This window comes from Centroberyx gerrardi, chromosome 11 (genome assembly GCF_048128805.1).
Source record: "Centroberyx gerrardi isolate f3 chromosome 11, fCenGer3.hap1.cur.20231027, whole genome shotgun sequence".
Lineage (NCBI taxonomy): Eukaryota > Metazoa > Chordata > Actinopteri > Beryciformes > Berycidae > Centroberyx > Centroberyx gerrardi.
In genome coordinates, this window is record NC_136007.1 from 4994288 (window position 1) to 5013001 (window position 18714).

The following is an 18714-nucleotide window of genomic DNA, read 5'->3' on the forward strand; positions in this document are numbered from 1 at the left end:
AACGTTGCTGTTTGGATCCACAACCACGACTTGTATCTTTTTCAGGTATCTCTCTGTTTCTAGCCTCGTTGTTTTATGTTTAGTCATTATTTGACGGCCATGATGGCGCCAGATGTGGATGCTGGGAGATTTGTGACGCAACTGCAAAGCCTCAGTGTGTGGAGGAAGGGGGCCTGCGTGTCACGCTTGGGGTCAAATCTCAAGTGGTAACCCTGACAACAGCAGGGGCATCCAACGACCTTTGACCCCTCCGGAGATCAGTCTCTGGGGAGGATCTCGTCTCACTACGCTCTCTCTCTCTAGTATATTTTTCTTTCTCTCTCTCCCCCTCTCTGCTCTTTCTTTTCTCTTTCCCAGTCCATCTTTATTCACTACCTCACTCTTTCTGTTACTGCTAATTTTATTTCTTTCACCCATTCTTTTGTTTCCCCATTTCCCTGCTGCTCTCTCCCCCCTTTCCTTTTGTCTCTTTATCTCTGTGCTCATTCTCTGCTTAGTTCTCCTTCCCTCCCACTCTCCACACCCTTTATCTCTTTATTCAGTATCTTACTCTCTGCTCCTTTTGTTTCCCTCTTTCTTTGTTCTCTTTATTTACTGTCCTGCTCTTTCTCTCTGCTTTCCGTCTTTCCCTCGACCCTCTTTGCCTTCGTCTCATCCTCTCTCTCTCTCTCTTTCTCACCACACATCTCTCTGCGGATAGAGACCAGACCTCCGCTCTCTCTCTCCGGCCAGCCAGCCAAACCAGAAGCAGCAGATAAACATCAAAAGAAAGAGAGGCGAGATAGCGCCGGTGAAAACCTCCTCACCACAACAAAGCCAAAGCCACAGATAACCGATAAGCGACAGAGGAAACGACAGCAGCGCAGCGTTACTCCCGCTCCCCCAGATCACTTGCTCTCATCACTTTATCACAAAGAAGACGATAAAGAAGAAAACGGATGAAGACAAACATTCTCCGTTCCAAAAATAGGTTCTTTTATTTTTCCGGTTCAGTTTGGACAGTGTTTAGACAGTACAAAACGAATGCGCAAAAAAGTATAAAAAAATAGGTCAACATAAATATGTGTTTATGTACAATTTTACATCATCATAAGTTAGAAATGTAAGTAGATTACATTTTATATACATTGGCAAGGATCCGACCCTGAGATTGACTGTAAACGTTAATAAGCGTCCCAATATGGGATAACATGTACCAAACAGCGTCTGTATGGGAGTCACACTGGACTGGATACTGACAGAGATTTTAAAGTCTAAACAGCGGAGGAGAGGCTTGAGTTTGGTCTGGCAGAAAGAAACTAAAGTATTGTGTGTAGCACATAGAGTTAGAGTGTATAGAACTGGCTGAACACACGAGACTGTTGAACTGCACACAGGAGATCTGAATGAAGACGGATGGCATGACATAAATTATTCCATGCACCTCCTGTCCTCTTCCATTTTGATTATTCAACCACTGGCCACACAAAAAAAACAAAAAAACAACAACAACAAAACTTGGTGTTTGTCCCAGTTAAGGTTGGAGCCATTCTTGAACTGAATTGAATGTGAATTGAATTGGAATGACAGTAAACAGAATTGAATTCCATTAAATTCCACTTCTAAGAGAGTTTGTCTCGACTCGCTAAACATTATAAATCAGACATTATGAATCAAATCAAATACATTCAGTCATAATGTATGGATTACGATTACATGTTCTGCATCAAATACCACCTGAAACGTTCCTTTAACATTTTATGATATTCTGTATTGATGATATATAACACTATGTGTAATCTCAGATGCGTGGGGGGGGAAAAAACATGGAATCTCACAGAATTAAATTCAACTTCCAATTCCAATTCTGTTTCCTGTAGGTTTCTTCAAATTCCAGTTCCAGTTCCTCAGTTGGAACTGGAACGCTCCGGCGCTGCTGAATCCTGTCGTTCTCCAAGTGGGTTAAGGACGTTGGTCGGGCTGTGAGGTCGTGGCAGACTTCGGTTTCCGAGCACGGCGGAGGAAACAAGCCGTCACAGAGGTATGAAGGCAGACAATCTGGAAACCCAATCACGGCGACTTCGTAACACACAAATAAAGTGGAACTGTCTCTGTTTTCTTTGCTCTTCCAGTGACTTTTGTTGTTTGTTTGCCTGCTGGCGTTCCAGCACATTTCTGAATTTAGTCTTATCTGTAAAATGTCTCGTGCACCCACTTAACACGCAGTTTAAAACCAATAAAGTGTGTATAAAACGCTCTTCAAAGCCCAATAAACGTGGAACAGCCGTTGCAGTCGAACAGCAAGACCACAGTGTCTAGAGCTATTTGTTTTGCTCAGTTGAGGGAGGTGAAGTGAGACCGGGGCTTGAGGCACTCCTCCGAGTCGCCCTCTTCCTCCCAGTCGTCCTCCGAGTCCTCGTCCTCGCTGTCCGACTCGTCGTAGAAGCTGATGGTGGCCTGGATGGGGAAGTTCCTCAGCAAGGCCTCTCCGTCGCTGTACAGGTAGTCGAACGACTTGGATTTGGGCCAGAACAGCCTGTGTGTGGAGAGAAGAAGACGCTGTTAAAAATCTATTCTGAAGCATCGATCGTAGAATGTCAAATTTTATACTTTTATGGCTTTTAGACAACAGTTAGTGTGCTGACAATAGAGCTGGATGACATAGTTGAAATCAATATCGTGATGATTTTTTTTAAATAACGATATATATCACAATATGGCTCACGTGTGCAAAAACATGCTAATCTAATTAATGCTCATCCCATTGAACTGAATGGTGATTTCTTAGTAAAATTAGCTTGTTATCATCAGTTTAGACAGCAGAATTGTGTCATGATATCCCAAAATCACTGTATCATCACCGTATGATTTCACTGAAAGACGATAAATGAGAATATTGAATTATCGCCCAGCCCTGACTGATGGAAATGTTTTCTTCAAAGTAGTGCACATACCTGACAGGGTGCTGGAAGGCCTGAGGTTTCCCGTCGGAGGAGAGGCGGCCTGGGACTGTGGGTCTGGAGTAAGGCTGTGGAGACAGAGAGGAGGGGGGGGGGGGTGAGCGCTGTGCAGCAGGTACAGAGGACAGCAGTATGTACACACATGCTGTTTGGTGGACGCTTTTATCCAGAGCACCTTACAGTACTGTCAGTGTAAAAACAAGGAAAAGATGCCATTTTGGAGATTTGAGGTTTGTGAACAGTGAATGAGAGAAGAGATAGAAAAGCACAGAGAGAGAAAGAAACATAAAACCCCATCACCAAGAAAAATAAAACACAAAACAACGAACACGCCAAATGTCCCGTGGCTCTTCCTCCCTCCCTGACAGTACCAGTCATGCATAACCAGCGCCACTGGCATCCAGTACGCGCTGCGCTCTCCTGCAGCCAACGTTTACCACGCCGTTTTGAATATTTTCTCATTTAAACACCTCTAAAACACCTTTAAAATGCGATTGTTAAACTCTTAAATAGCAGTCAGATGGCCGGCGAAGCGGTAACAGATCACAGGCGGAGCCGGCACCTCGCGCAGGGTGTGAAGGCAGCGGCGCCGTAACGAGGTGTGCGCTCTCCAGAGGGACTGTGGGAATTTCCCCCTCGGCCCTGGAGGTGTCCATTTTGGCATCTCTCTCCCGACCAGCAGGAAACAGCTTAGCTATCGGGAGGGGAGTGGCGCCTCTCTCTCTCGCTCACTGTGTGCTGTCCTTTTTCATCTGCAGCAGCTAATGGCTTGTGAAAAAAAAAAAGCGTCCATTTCCACTATTTTACCAGCCAAATGTGAGTGTTAGAATGGAATAGGAGCGCTGAGCGATGGCTGGGTCCCCGCCAAAGCGGCTGGTGGTGAAAATTTGATCATTTGGCTGCAGACTGGTGTTAATTCCCCACGCGGGTGTCACTCTGTGTGTGTTAGCTTAGTGGCAGTGTGAGCAGACTCAGGCCATATGGCAGTGTGTCAGAGTGCATGTCTCCTCTCCAGTTAACACTATGGTCAGTTGGTTGGAAGTTGGTCTGGATAAGAATGTCAGCTAAAAGCCTCAAAACTAAATGCAAGTCTTTTTAACAATTCCCCCCGAGAGTTAAGTGTCTTGGTGGAAGGTAGAAAGTAAAATCAAGTTTTCAAAATATTCATGATCTTTCAAAGTGTCTTTATTACTGTTACTCATTTGTTTATAACAGTTTTGCCAGCTGGGATACCAAAGCTTTAATGCTCAGTATCTCAGAACTGCACCCAGATAATTACTACTATTGCACAATAGTTTGGTCACATATAATAAGACAAATTGTGAGGTTTTGTAGTTTTAATTGCATCCTTTAAATTGCCCCTTGTGGGATAAGTTGTACTGAATTGAATATTTCCCCTCACAAGTCTGTACTGGCTGACTGGAATTCAACCAAACCCCCCTTCCTCCTTTCAGCCTGGGCTAAGTGTCAGGTTGGCAGGTAGGGAGGTGCTGAAAGGCCAGTGTGACGGGGGAAACTGCTTGACGCTAACACCCCCGCCCCCTCGCTGCCCTACGGCTGTTAATGGCTTCCACATGACTGACCGGGACGACAGGGGCTTTCCTCGACCGCCTCAACATGTACACAGGAAAGCACCGGGGGCGCGCGTGCACGCAGGCCAAGTCAATGATAGTTTGAAAAACAAACACACACAATCCCCCCCCCAAAAAAATCACAATCAGACTTTAAGTGAGTCACAGATCTTGGATGAGTGAAGGTAACTTACACAGGACAGCTTGGTCCTGGGGCTTCGGGCCGGCTCGTCCCTGCTGGAGGCCAGCCACGGTCTCCACAGTGAGGTATGGCTGCAGGGGAGAAGGCAAGAGAAAACTGGTTAGACTAGAGCAACCAGCGCATGCATAGCCCACTCACACATGGTTCATTAAACACGTTAAAATAGGTCCACTTGAAGTCATAATTCACGGTCAAATTGATCCTGTAAAAATAGATCAACTAGAAAATTCACTTAGGGAATGCTCTATGAATGGGGTAGGCTAGTGATAGTTGGGATTAAGTATGATCTTGTCATCGATAAAACCGTGTTTTCCTTTGTATGCTTAAGTGAATCCATAGCCTATAGTCCTACCTGCCTATCCCATAAATCAGTGGTTCCCAAACGTTTTTATGTCAAGACCCCCTAAATTAAGCCACAGACCCCCATTTGATAAGATTTTATCTGGGGTTTTTGTTGTTGGATATAATTTGGTACAGAACTGGATGTTTTTACAGTAGATTGTGAGATAAGAGCGAGACATATGTTTGAAACACATTCCTCTATCATTCACTCACTGTCCTGACTTGTAATAAATGTAACAATAGTAAATTTGACTCATCATTTTGCTGGGGACCCCTCAAGGGCCTCTGGAGAGCCCTGGACCCCACTTTTGGGAACCACTACCCTAAATTACTCTATTGGTGGAGACTCAAGTGGGAAAACATTTTGGAACCAAACATTATTAACAAATTCAGGATTGGTATTGTTACCTTAGAACAAAGTGTAAATAAATGACACATGTCTCTACTGTATATAGCCCAGCTACGTGTTGTATAGAGAGGGGTAATGCATGTGAGGGACGGAATCCCCCTTGTTAGAGTAAATTAAGAAACGCATTCCCTTGATAGCAGTTGGCTGTCATAAGACGTCTACTCCCGATCCTCAGTTCTGATTGGCCGAGTCACGCTCGAAGCCGTGTTAAAAACCGGATAAACACATAACTGTTAATTTGAATATTAACCGAAAATCACCATTCTTAACCGCTCCCTATGTGTCGCCTAGCAACCACTTTGTCTGGCCCACAGAATACGGTTTAGCTAGCTACTGTTCAAGAACTATGTTGCTGTGGCAGGAGAACAAAATCCTACACATTACTTTATTTAAAATGTAAATATTATGTTATCGATTAAACATAAAAGATTTCTTGAACACTGTCTGTCGGCCAGCCGCAATAAGCCTCACCGCGACTGCTTTAACAGCAAAACGGGGTTTAAGCACTCTATAAATGCGTTGGCTGACATAACCGTCTCTCACATTCAAAATCAACATTTCGGCTACTGACCGGCTGGCTAAAATGTACCATGCTCCCCCATCTGACCGGCACCTACCTGCTGTTTGTCTCCGGGCGGCTGTTCACTGCCAGCGGGCGCGACCACGGTGCAGCGCCGAAGGACGGCTGTTTGACGACCAGACATGCGGAGCTCATCCTTCCTGCTTCTACTGGGGAGATTCTCCCAAAATAAAGATGAAAATAATAGAAAAATCAAATCTGTTCGGGGTGTGACAGAGGGCTGTCGGAGGACTGCGGCAGCTTGGAGCTTTCTGCGGCCGAGAGAGCTGCAATGATCCTGGGCGAGAGAGAGAGAGAGAGAGTGGCCGGCTGACGGAGATACCAGCGGTTTATAAAGCACCGCAGCTCGGGAGGGGGGCGTGTGTGTGTGTGTGTGTGTGTGTGTGTGTGTGTGTTTTGGGGGTGTAGGAGCTGCCAAATGACCCGGGGTGGGAGGGGAATAGGCCCTACTGCGTCTGTTTGCCAAATGATTGATTCGCCGTTGACCATTTTAATATTTTCACTGAGGATAAAAAAAACAGTCGGCTAACAGACGGGGTAAAAGTGGGTGATGTTTTAAATTTTTAAATAAATCAAAAATATTTTCGTCGTGGCCCAAATGTGACAACTAGGCTATTTGTGTGTGTGCTCCTCGGCATTTTGATGGTAAAAAAAAAAAAAAAAGTAGCATCCTTGTGTTGGTCTATACTAGATCAAATCTAGTCCCCCAACCAGACCCAATCCTAATGGAAATTCACTCTGATATTCCTATAGGAATTTAATGTGCCTATAGTACTCAATAGCGGATTTATAGTGCCTTATGGTATTTTTTTAGCTTCTATATCACTCTTAATATTCCTATAATAGCCTACTCCTAGGAACTTATAGTGTGCTTATTGTGGGTTGACCTTATCCTACTTAATGGTAGGCTATTGCATTTATCTGCTATAATATCGCTATAATAAATTATCCTATAATATTCTATAGGGACTCATAGTGTATATAGTAGGCTACTCAGTTAATAGTGACCATATCCTACTTTATGGTATAGTTTTTCTCTACTATAATATCGCTATAATAATCCTATAATATTCTATAGGGATTTACATTGTGCCTATAGAAGAATAGTGAGGTTATTTTTATTTTATCTCATATGATATTGTAGGTCTCTGTAGTGTAGCCTATTTTTTGACTTAAAGTATTTATATTTTTGTTTTAGGCTACTGTGATATTTGTGTAGTATTCATCTAAGCTTTATTATAGGACCTCTATAATCTGTAATGGTTCTGTTTCGGGGGGGGGGGGGGGGGGCTTGTCCAAATCTCAATCTAATTTTCTCCTGTTAATTAGTTTAGTGCAGCTCCTGCTGGTTCCCTGCTGTCTTTCTCACAGATGGTGTCTAACTTTTCTCCTCGGTGTTTTTCCAAACAACCCGGCCGTATGAGATTTCTCACCGTCCCGCTGCGCCGAGCTGTTTATCCAAGTCACACCAAACTGTCCTCCAGGACCAGAGGGGGGTGCTGAGTCAGTATCTGGGTAAACCATAGGACCACTGAGTTTTAGAAAATTCAGTTTAAAAAAAGTTTTCTCTCATTGCAATTATAGGAATAGTTCACCCAAAAATGAAAATTGTGTAGTAATGACAGAATGAAAGTAGATAATGAGTAGGCTAGATCATATTTTTTGGGTGAACTGTTCCTTTAATGGAAACTATGTCGGTTAAAATAGTCATAATGGGGGAAATCACTATAATATTCCTCTATGGACTTCATACGTCAATATTGCATTTACAGTGGCCTTATCTTACTTTATGGTATTTTTTAAATCTCCTATATCACTATATTAGCCTATAATATTTCTATAGTAAGTTATAGTGTGCTATAGCCTCAAGAGTGAGTTTATAGCCATTTTATCGTGCTTTATGGTATTTAAAAAAAAAAAAATCTCCTATGGTATCATTGCCTGTTCCTATAATATTCTTATAGTAGGCTAATTCATAGTGTATATATGTGGTAGCCTACTCGTGTTAGTTTACATTGACCTTATCGTAGGCTACTTTATGGTATTATTATCTCCTGTAGTATCACTATAATATTAGGCCTACTATGATATGGGATTCTAGTCTTGCTGTGATATTGTAGAGCCCGTGATATTCTTCTACAGTTTACCTAATAGATGTGTTTTGGTCAGAGGAGACTTTGGTAACCACTGACAGTTGAACGGAGCACACGCGTCCGTCTGCAGCCCATTACAGCGGGTGTGAGGATCCGCACCGCGCGCCGGCTCTAATCGGCCCTTAATGGCCCCTAATGGCCTTTTCATTTCGGATAAACAAACCTCTCAGGCCCAACAAGAGCCATGTGACGCCCCGCGGAGCGAGCTGCAAAAACGGCGCAAAAGGCACAAATGGGATTTGGGTCTGGTGTAATGGAGATACCATGGCGCACAAACGCGCCCCATCGGCCAAATCAATCGATAATGAAGAGGTCTTTATCGATAATAACACCTGTGAGTGGTCACAGTGGGAAGGATGGCTTATTTACTGAAGACACCCTTACAGAAAAGAGCTACTAGCCTAATGAATTTAATAAGGAAACTACAAACAACACACCTAGACTAAAATGTTCAAAAGGAGTAAAAAAAATAAAATAAAAAATAATAGATACAAAATCCACTGGACTTCAAATGAAGAGTTGAAGAAGTTTCACTGGACTTCAGCTCTTCATTTGAAGTCCAGTGGATTCTGTTTCTATTTTTTTTTTAGGACATATGAAAAGAATCTACACAGATCCAAAAGGAATATTACAGGATGGAATATAAAAATAAGATACCCTAAAGTACCACAGGATCGACCAGACACACTACAAATCCCTATAGGAATATTATACTGATATGAAATAAAAATACCATGAAGTACTATAAAATCATGGTAATCTCACTATTGAGTACCATAGACAATATCAATCAGGTTTAGACTTTTATTAAATATCAGATACCAGTCATGTCCACTGATATGATGCAGCTTCCTCCCTGACCACAGATACAGAAAGTTTGTAAATGTTGCATTTCAATTTCATTTTCACATTTTATTCGTTGTTTTTTTTTTGTAAATGAATTCTTTATTTATTCCAGAGTTTCATCTACCATTGAATACCTGCTAACACTAAGAGGAATTTCATCAGTGTGGTTTCAGTGGAGAGTTTTAGTGTCCCATGGTGGTTTAATGCTGTTTCAGAGGCTTTTCCACCCTGACGAGAAGAAAATTACAGTGAATCCTTGTCATTTTTGGTATGAAAATGGTCAAATTTAAAGATTTTGAATATCAGCACAAAATGTTGGTTATTGGCAGCTTCAATACAAAAATATGGGTATTGGTACTGGCCTTCAAAAACCCACATCGGTCAAACCCTACTATAAATCCCTATAGCAATACCATAGGAACATTACTGTGATTTCTTATTAGGGCAGAAAAAGCATTCTGCATTCTGCTGTAAATTGAATTATATTGATTCACATGTAAACAGCACAGGATCTGTGATCAGGATGAGAAAGTCTTCATTTATTACAATTGGGGAAAAAAGGATGATATTTATAAGTTTTAGGAAAGCCTTAGTTTGGGGTTTTAATCCTCCTTAATCCTCCTGCTCTTATATCATGGTATCCAGCATAAGTAAACATTTGATATATATAAATTGTCACATATTTAATCTATTTTGGGGCATAGATGCTCCATTTTTAAAGGAATTACCAAGTCAAAAACCATATAAAAAACAAAAATAATTTGACTCCAAACCAGCAACACCAGTTCAGTTCCTCTGTTATGATTTTTCATTCTGCTGGGCTGATTTTTTCTGTGGTTGTGATCTTGTTCAACACTCTTGACACTCGCTTGCTAACTTCTCCCTGCAAATATTTAAAGTGTTATTTCGTACACAATGTTTATCTGCTAGCTTGTATGGACAAGGCAAGGCAAATTTAAATAAGAGAGTTTCAAACTTTTTGTTGTGATCCTGTCGTAGTTTTTTTTTTCTCATGACTACAAACTGATTTTGAAAAACTGATTGATTCTCTAGGCTTATTTCAAAACAAAAAACATGATTTTAGACTGTGAATTCATAGCCGGCAGAATTTGGTGGGACTTGGTGGGAATTTGGATGTCAGTTTCTCCAGAATAATTTGGGAACCGAAACCACCGTTTAGTCTTAAAACTATAAAACTACTACAAAAAATTACTACAAAAATATTAAACTGATGCAGTAAGCCTTTCTTTGTCTTTCTTTCTTTCTTTCTTTCTTTGCTATCACTCTCCCCTATTTTTTTCCCATCATGCTCTCCTTCTGTCCCGTCCTCGGAGGTCGTGACCAGCGTTTGACTCTCTTCACCAAATTGTACACCAGCTCTCTGGACAAAAGTTGTCCACTGATCCAAATGCCCCGCTCTCCACAGCACAGTCCTGTAAAAACAAGGAATGGCACACTTGTTTACCCTGCCTCGTGTGTGTGTGTGTGTGTGTGTGTGTACCCCCACTGTTTTCACATTTGCTGACAGCAGAGACAGAGCTCCTCTCCCCCAGAGTGAGGAATGCTGCTAATCGGTGACCAACTGCTCCCTTGTCTTGTGTACATATTTTCTTTTCAGCGGAGGCAACATGAGCTCTTATCTTAACTAATCCTCCGGCTGAAACGAATAGAAAACAACTGTCCCAATGCTCTCCGCCTTGATTTAGGCACATTAATGGTATTGCATGGGCTTAAATGAAATGCCCTGACAAAATTATGTTTTACAGGCGGCTAAAGGGAAAATTCATTGAATTTTAGCGGTGAAATATATTCACCCCTAAATTTATATCAAAACCAGAACCAAGCTAGGAGTGGTGCAGCCTTTTGTGAGGCCAAAAAACATGACTAAGGCCTAAAATGTCATTTGCGTCACAAATTCACTCACAACCACAAATGGTGCCATTATGGAGGAACATTGCAGAATTGGCTGAGCACAAATAACATCTAAATCTCTAACGACCAGACTAGAAACAGAGAGCTAGCTGAAAAAACTTGTGGTGTGGCTGTAGATCCATCCGGTTACTAACCCTAAGTTAAAGTAAATAATAATTATAATAATAATAATAAACTTTATTTATATAGCACCTTTCTTAACAAGGTTACAAGGTGTTTTACAATAAAATGAGAAGAAATTAAATGAAAATAAAAACAGTAAAACACTGGATACAGATAATAAAGGAATAAAACAAAGGTAAGAGCAAGCAGTTCAAGTGTAATCAAAGGAACTACATAACTACAACAAACCAAAAAAGCCCTACACAACATGATATTAAAAGACATAAAGTATGTTATAAAAAGATTAAAAGAAGATACTAAGCAAAACAGAAAAACAGAACCCCCACATTACATTAAGATGTTAAACAATATGTTTTTAAAAGAGATTTAAAAGAAGACACTGTGTTGGCTGACCTAAGCCTGTTCCACATCCTCGGTGCTCTGATAGTAAAAGCTCGCTCACCCTTTGTGACCGACCTGGACCTCGGTGCCACCAGTCAGACCGGCTCGGAGGATCTCAGGTTACGCCGTGGCACATATGGAGCTCAGAAATATAGCTGGGAGCCAGACCGTGTTATCAATGAAATCTTAAAATCAATTCTAAAACTGTCAGGAAGCCAATGAAGGGCCAATGAAGAAGCTAAAACTGGTGTGATATGTTTTTTTTTTTTAAATTTATTTCTCCTTTATTTAACCAGGTGAGTCCCATTGAGATCTCTTTTGCAAGGGAGCACTGGCCAAGAGAGCAGCAAGCAGATATTACAAAAATACAACACAAAACCACAGTATAACAAGGTTTACATACAAATGTACAAATTACACAGTATACATTCTCAAGTAAAACAGCTGCAAACCTCAGTTTTTAAAGACTGCAACAGACTTGATCCAGATTTGCATCTTTCTGGAGCTGGTTCCAGGACCATGGAGCATAATAACTAAAAAGCCTTCTTCCCAAATTCCATGGAGGGGCGAGGGACAGTGAAAAGTAATAAATTCTGAGAACACAAGTTGTAAGAACTTGTGAATCAAACGAAAAGGTAATTTAAATAGCCAGGGAGTTGCCCTGTGATGGCTCTGTAGATAAAAATGTGCCAGTGAAGCCATCTGCAGTAATGAGATCAGACCTGCCCTTTCATACAAGTGACAACGATGTGTGAGGGATTTAGCATTTAGAATGAAACGTAAAGCTCCACGATGTGTCTACAGCCTGCAGCGAGGCAGCAGAGGCATGCGTATAAAGAATATCACCATAATCAATCACTGGGAGAAATGTAGCTACGGCAAGTCTTTCCTCGTGGCAAAATTAAAACATGTCTTGTTTCTAAAATGGAAACCGAATTCGATCTTGAGTTTTTTAACAAGATTTTCAATATGTATTTTAAGCTTTACATCAAGCCAGACTCCAAGGTATTTATAAGATCATATCTTTTTGAACCTGTAATAAGCCTTGCTTTGCCTTGATATACAGAATTATGGCTGAGGCCAGAATATAATGAGTTACAGTAATCTAATTTGGTTGCAAGAAAGGCATTTACAACTCTTTTTAGATCAGCAACCTTATTTTGGATATGTTACTCAGCTGAATAAAACAAGATTGAACAATCCTTGTTACTTGGTCAGAATCAAATAACACACCCAGGTTCTTAGTCACCGGTTTCACATTCGCTGATAGGGTTCCAAGTTTGTCCTTTAAAAGGCATCATCTGATTTGGAGGACCAAATAGGACAATCTATGATTCGTCAACATTCAATTGGAGAAGGTTTTGGGAGATCCACCCGTCTGGTGTTCAACCAACCAGAATTCTCTCACGCCACTCCCCTCTTCCGGTCGCTTCACTGGCTTCCCATCTCTGCACGCATCAAATTCAAGACACTGGCGCTCGCCTACAGGGCGGTACACCAGACTGCCCCTCCCTATCTGCAATCTCTGGTCAGGTTCCAAACCTCGCCTCGCTCCCTCCGCTCCTCCACCCTTGCAGGTCGCCTCGCCCCTCCATCGCTACGTGGGCTCAGAAGTGGCTCATCCCGGTCACGACTCTTCTCATCCCTGGCGGCCACAACGGTGGAACGAGCTCCGCCCCCTTCTGTCAGAACGGCCAAATCATTGCCCATCTTTTCGGCGGAGACTAAAGACACATCTCTTCCAGTTACACCTGGACCCCTCTTGAACTAACCTATCTTCTCTTTCTTTCTTCTTAAAAAAAAAACCCAAAAACCAAATGTTACTTATTCCTATTAAAAGGCTTAGCTGATGAAGACAGTGATGCACAGTTTCACTACTGTTGACAAAATGCACTTATTGTAAGTCGCTTTGGACAAAAGCGTCTGCTAAATGACGAAATGTAATCCAACACTGAATGTCAGTTAGGCAGGCCTGAAGGTAAACTGCTAAAATTGGAAGATTTGAGTGGGAGATACAGTTGGGTATCGTCAGCATAACAATGGAAGAAGATATTATGATTACGATTGACCTGACCCAAGGGGAGCAAATTGATAACAGCAAGGGACTTAGGATTGACCACATGCAAGATGAGTAGATGAAGAGGAGCCGTTCCCCATGGCAACAGGTAGTGTTCTATTTGAAAGATGGGAACGCAGCAATTCAAGAGCCGTGCCACTAAGACCTAACCCATTTTGCGAGACGATGCAGCAGAATAGTATGGTTCAATCTAAAAGGACCAGAATTGAGCAGTCACCAGCATCAGCAGTCAGGAGTAAGTCGTTTGTAACTTAGATGAGGGCAGTTTCAGTGCTGTGGAGCGCTCTGAAACCAGAATTAAATTGCTCAGAAATAGTGTTATTATTCATGAAGGCTATTAGTTGTGAAGCCACCACCTTTCCTAAAACCTTAGACAAAAAGGATAATTTGGAAATGGGCCTATAATTTGTGACAAGGTTGGGATCAAGGCCTGGTTTCTTTAGTAGGGGCTGGACCAAGGTATGTTAGAAAGAAGAAGGGAAAGAGACGGTGGTTACAGAGCTAAAGTGGGGATGGTATCTAACTGACAGGAGGAGGATTTCATTTGGGAAATGGTTATCCACAGCCCTGATAAAGTGATGGGTTCGAATTGAGTAAAAGAGACTGAAATATCGGGGAGAATGGAGAGATTATGGATGGCTGGAGCAATTTGATGCCTGATATTTTGCACCTTATTGATGAAAAAGTTCCCAAATTCCTCCCTCTTTTCAGGGAAGGATTCAGTGTTGAGAGAGGGTTGAGGGTTGACAACAGACTTAATCACTGAAAACAGAACTCTTGAGTTGTGGTTGTTATTGGCAATAAGATGAGAAAAATAGGCAGATCTCTCAGCTTTAACAGCTCTCTGGTATCCTGCCATAAAGTCTTTTTAGGAGGTTAAGGGAATGTTGGGCTCTCTTTGCTTTCCACAGGCGTTCGGCTTTTTCATGGAACGTGTATGTTCATTCAGCCACGGAAGGGCCTTACGATTGGACAGTTTCTTTTTTAAAGGGGGGCAATAGAGTCGAGGATGGCATGGCACTTAATATTAAAAATATCAACCAAGTCATCAGTAGAAGTGCTTTGTGACTGATCAATGAAGATAGGATGATGATTCAGAAAATGTACTGGCAGATTCAGAGTTGGAAAATATGAGATCTAACAGGAGCATCTGACTTGGGAGTAGGAAGGGGAAGCAAAGCATTAAAGACCACGGCTTTATGGTCAGATACATAGACATCAATTGTTCCAATATTACTGAGATAGATAGATAGATAGATAGATAGATAGATAGATAGATAGATAGATTTTTATTAATGTGTCGTGCACCACATGGTACAAGACACAGACCTCCAAAAAATTAATGAAAAAAATGAAATTCATCTTCAACAACACCCAGTTCACATACAGTACAAAGTCTCTCCTCCTCATCAATAGAATTGAAGCTGCCCACCTCAATAGCCAGAGGGAGGGTACCAGTTCTCCACTGGGCACACAGAGACCTTCTGGATCTTTCCAAGGGTAAAGTAACATTAAGGTTCTGGACTATACATGTTTTTAATTTGATTATATGTTCCAAGTTTTGGTTTAAGCCAGATGTCAGTAGCTCATTTTTCTTTATAGTCGAGAAATAACCTGCGCTTAATATAATGAACGTTACATCCTAAACCTTTCTGAAAATATATTGCTGGTCAGCTTCCCTGAAAACAACATTCATATCACTACACCATGGATAGTTATGTGCTTTATCCCAGTTAAAAACTTTTTTGGCTACTCTACCCTCTGGCATATTAGATAGACCGTTCCACAGTCTAAGCATTTCACCTTTTTGCCTAATCACACTTGTTCAATGAAGCAACTTGGCTAAAACCTGACCAGGATTCAAGGTAAGCTTTTTAATAAAAGTACATTTTGAGACAACATGATGTCACGCAAATACGTGAAATGAACACAAACTCTAAAATGCCGATTTACGTGCTGTGGACAAGTATTATGGGAAAATAATGTTTCTCCACCACGAACTGAATTACATTCCCCCGCAACGAATTGAACTACGTCCCAAAGGTTGGTTAACGGTTAAGTTTAGGCAAGTAAAATGGCTTTGGTTAAGTTTAGACAAGTAAAACAAGCTTGGTTAGGGTTATGGTTAAATTTAGGCAAGTAAAACAACTTGGTTAAGGTTTGGGTTAAGGTTATGGTTAGGCAAGTAAAATGACTTGATTAAGGTTAGAGAAATGGTTTGGTCATGGTTAAACAAGAAAAAAGTTTGTTAAAAATTAAAATGTGGCTTATGGTTGAAATGTCCTTTGCAAACGCTGGGAACTGAAGACCGGTCACCAGCATCGAAGTCAAACACATACGCCCGTCCACCACCCCGACCACAACACCCTTACTTTCCACCGTGCTACTTCAATGTCACACTACTTCCTGTTTATAGTCGTTTTCCTTCACGTAACCGTTTCATACGGAGCCCCTCTGGGTCACATGGTAGAAAAAAAAACTTTACGAACTTACGAACGGATTCGTAAACTGTGCGAACGGAAACGGTTTACAAATCCGTTCGCACGGATTTACACATCAAGTTTTTTTTTCTACCATGTGACCCCAGAGGGGCTCCGTAGTTTCATGCTGGGAAAAAAATTAATTTAACACTTTACGTTCCACCAACACGTAATTTGCTGTTAACAAGTCGTGTTCATTTCATGTTTTTCTGTGAGATCGGTTGTTTTGAGAAGTAATTTAGAAGTTGACACTAACTGATTTACGTAGCCTGTCATCTAGGTACATGCACGATACATCACCAATAGCACCAATAGTTTTTGTAAACAGTGTTACAGTGTTTTAGGGTGGATTTTTCCTTTAAATAAAGTTAAAAAACGACCCAACTTCCTCAGACAGAAGACAGCAGTGACACTTCACTTCTCCATCTCTGCTGTGGCTTTCCTCCTTCACGAGTAATTCTGAGGAAAATGTTGTGAAACTGTTTTTCACAAAACAGTGAACAGTTTGCCTTTTCCACTGCCTTCCACAGCCTCTCCAGCCTCACTGTGAAACTGATCTGGAGTCAGTTTATTGATCAGAGTGTGTGGTGTGAAGCCGGGGTTCAGACGAGGGAGTCGACCTTTTAGCTCAGGGTCACTTGCTGTTCAGTGGTGACGGCTCCTCACACCTCTGGACACCCCCCTCCCTTCAAACAGACACACACACACACAAACACACACACACACACACACGCCTATACAATGCTTGGAATTAAAAGGATCTGTCTGCGTTCAGAGTAATTTTTGAAATATTGAGAAGTGTGGAAGAAAATTTAACATACATGTAACAGCTTAACTGGTCTCCCTCGGGGAATGCACTGTTTCATGATGAATGGTTACCTCACTGTAACCTTTGGGCCATAACTTACTAGGCCAGAGGTCCCTTGACACAAGTGGCTTCTGTCCCAGACTAATCTGTAGATTCTCTCTAAACTAAGACATAACATATGATGCTGTAACCCTTTTCTGTGACCTGTTCCCATGTCTGCACACTCTGTGCGTCCTTGAAAGATGCATAAAGACCAGCTCAAATCTATTCTCCTTCGAAGAAGTGTATGTAGCCTATGTGCTGTGTGCATCTCTTCCTCTCATGAGACCCCTTTTAATAAATATATACTCAAGTAAGACGAACCTCTGACTCCAGAACTTTTTCCTCAACAAGAAGTAAAGTCACCACATCCCATTCAGAAAAACGAATATAACCTTTATAACTTGGTAATCTGCGAGATTCTTGCTTGTTTTTATTATTCCGACATCTTTCTTGCTCAGCGCTCATTGCTGTGGTGTTTCTGCACAGATCACCTGTCAATCAAACAGTGTGGGTGGAGCTTGGATCTTCTGTTGATAACGTTTGAGTTTCTGTACATGGTGCTCCTAGACTAATGTACAGCTTCCTTGTAGAATCAAGGTTAGGGTTTGAGATAATAAGATCACAAACAAATGTGATCTCTGTTCATCATGAGGCAACTAGGTGTGTTATTTTATTTTCAGTAGGATACTTTCATTCATAAACCTGTGAATCTTTTTTAAAATGTTGTTTTACCGTTTGAAAAGCTAGAGATAGGAAAATAAACCACAAAAATTTAAATTATTTTGTAATTTTCTTGCCTGACGTGAAATCAAGGTGAAGACCAACCGCCAGGGGAAACAAAAAAACACACACACACCGAAAAACAGCTACAGCGGTTACAACGGCTCCACTAACCCTACACAGAGTAATAAAATGGGCATTTATTTCTATAAAAATGTCAAAGATTATTACTCTAATTTGTATAATTTTTTAAAATTAAAACAAAATGTATTTGTCCAGACCTGTTGGTGAAGCTACATCGTGTGATGAAGCCTCTCTGACCAACAGAAGCACCAGGCAAATATTTTCTGTGCTGCTCTTTTGCTAAAAGCTGAAATCATTTGAACTTCAGTCGCTTGGCGCTCTGACCGCTAAAAACAAGCGGAGCTCCCGGTGCAGCAGGTCATCCTTCACACTGAGAACCAGCAGGGTGAGACAGCAGCGCTGCACAGAGACGCTCCTGAACCCAACAGGACTCGTTTCAGACCCAAACCTGATGAGAAGTCCTGATTATTCTGATAAATCCGCCGTGCGTTCGACCTCCCGGCGACCCGGCTGTGTCCAGAGCCGGGCTCCACTGCTGCCTGCTGCTCACACCTCTGGCTTCATTTGGGGAGGTGTTGGTGTTGGTGTTGGTGTTGGTGTTGGTCCCCCCTCCCCCCCCCCCCCATCACACCTCCTCAGGCACACTCCAGGCCGGTCAGCCTCCTCTCTGTCTCCCAGCACCTTGTTAGAGCCAGGAGTCTCACCCTGAGGAGAAACACACCGGCTCTCCCAGAGACCCGCGCTCTGTTCCCACATCGGCACCTACTGCACACTGCACACACACACACACACACACACACACACAAAGCAACATACTATGACACACACAGACACACACAGACAAGCCGCCCGCTGCTGACTCCATTGTAGTCACACATGGTCAGGCTCATGCATCGCAGTTCTAAACCTGTTTGACAATCTTGGCACGTTTTGTAAATTTCTCACTGCAAATATTACTTCGCTTAAAGTGGCAATGTGCTAGATTCTTTTTTTTTTTTTTTTTTCTTTGCTGAAATCTTTGTCCC

General features: G+C 41.8%; 2 protein-coding genes across 2 annotated transcripts in view; both read right to left on the bottom strand.

Moving 5' to 3' along the window:
• The window catches only part of rbm41 (RNA binding motif protein 41), a 111343-nt gene that overhangs the window by 67727 nt on the left and 24902 nt on the right, over positions 1-18714 (bottom strand). The window lies entirely within an intron of this gene.
• On the bottom strand, positions 1878-6178 carry ripply1 (ripply transcriptional repressor 1). The gene is made up of 4 exons (XM_071914090.2): positions 6081-6178; positions 4705-4783; positions 2934-3007; positions 1878-2515 (listed from the first exon to the last, which is right to left on the bottom strand). The coding sequence occupies exons 1-4, from the start codon at positions 6176-6178 to the stop codon at positions 2314-2316; spliced, it is 453 nt and encodes a 150-aa protein (XP_071770191.1). The 3' UTR covers positions 1878-2313.

Excerpts from the sequence above, each read along its gene's own strand:
- ripply1 (XM_071914090.2), bottom strand. The coding sequence starts at position 6,178 with ATGAGCTCCGCATGTCTGGTCGTCAAACAGCCGTCCTTCGGCGCTGCA. Across the intron at positions 4,784-6,080 it reads CGCCCGGAGACAAACAGCAG|CCATACCTCACTGTGGAGAC; the intron begins GTAGGTGCCGGT and ends TCTCCCCTGCAG. Across the intron at positions 2,516-2,933 it reads GCCTTCCAGCACCCTGTCAG|GCTGTTCTGGCCCAAATCCA; the intron begins GTATGTGCACTA and ends CTCCACACACAG.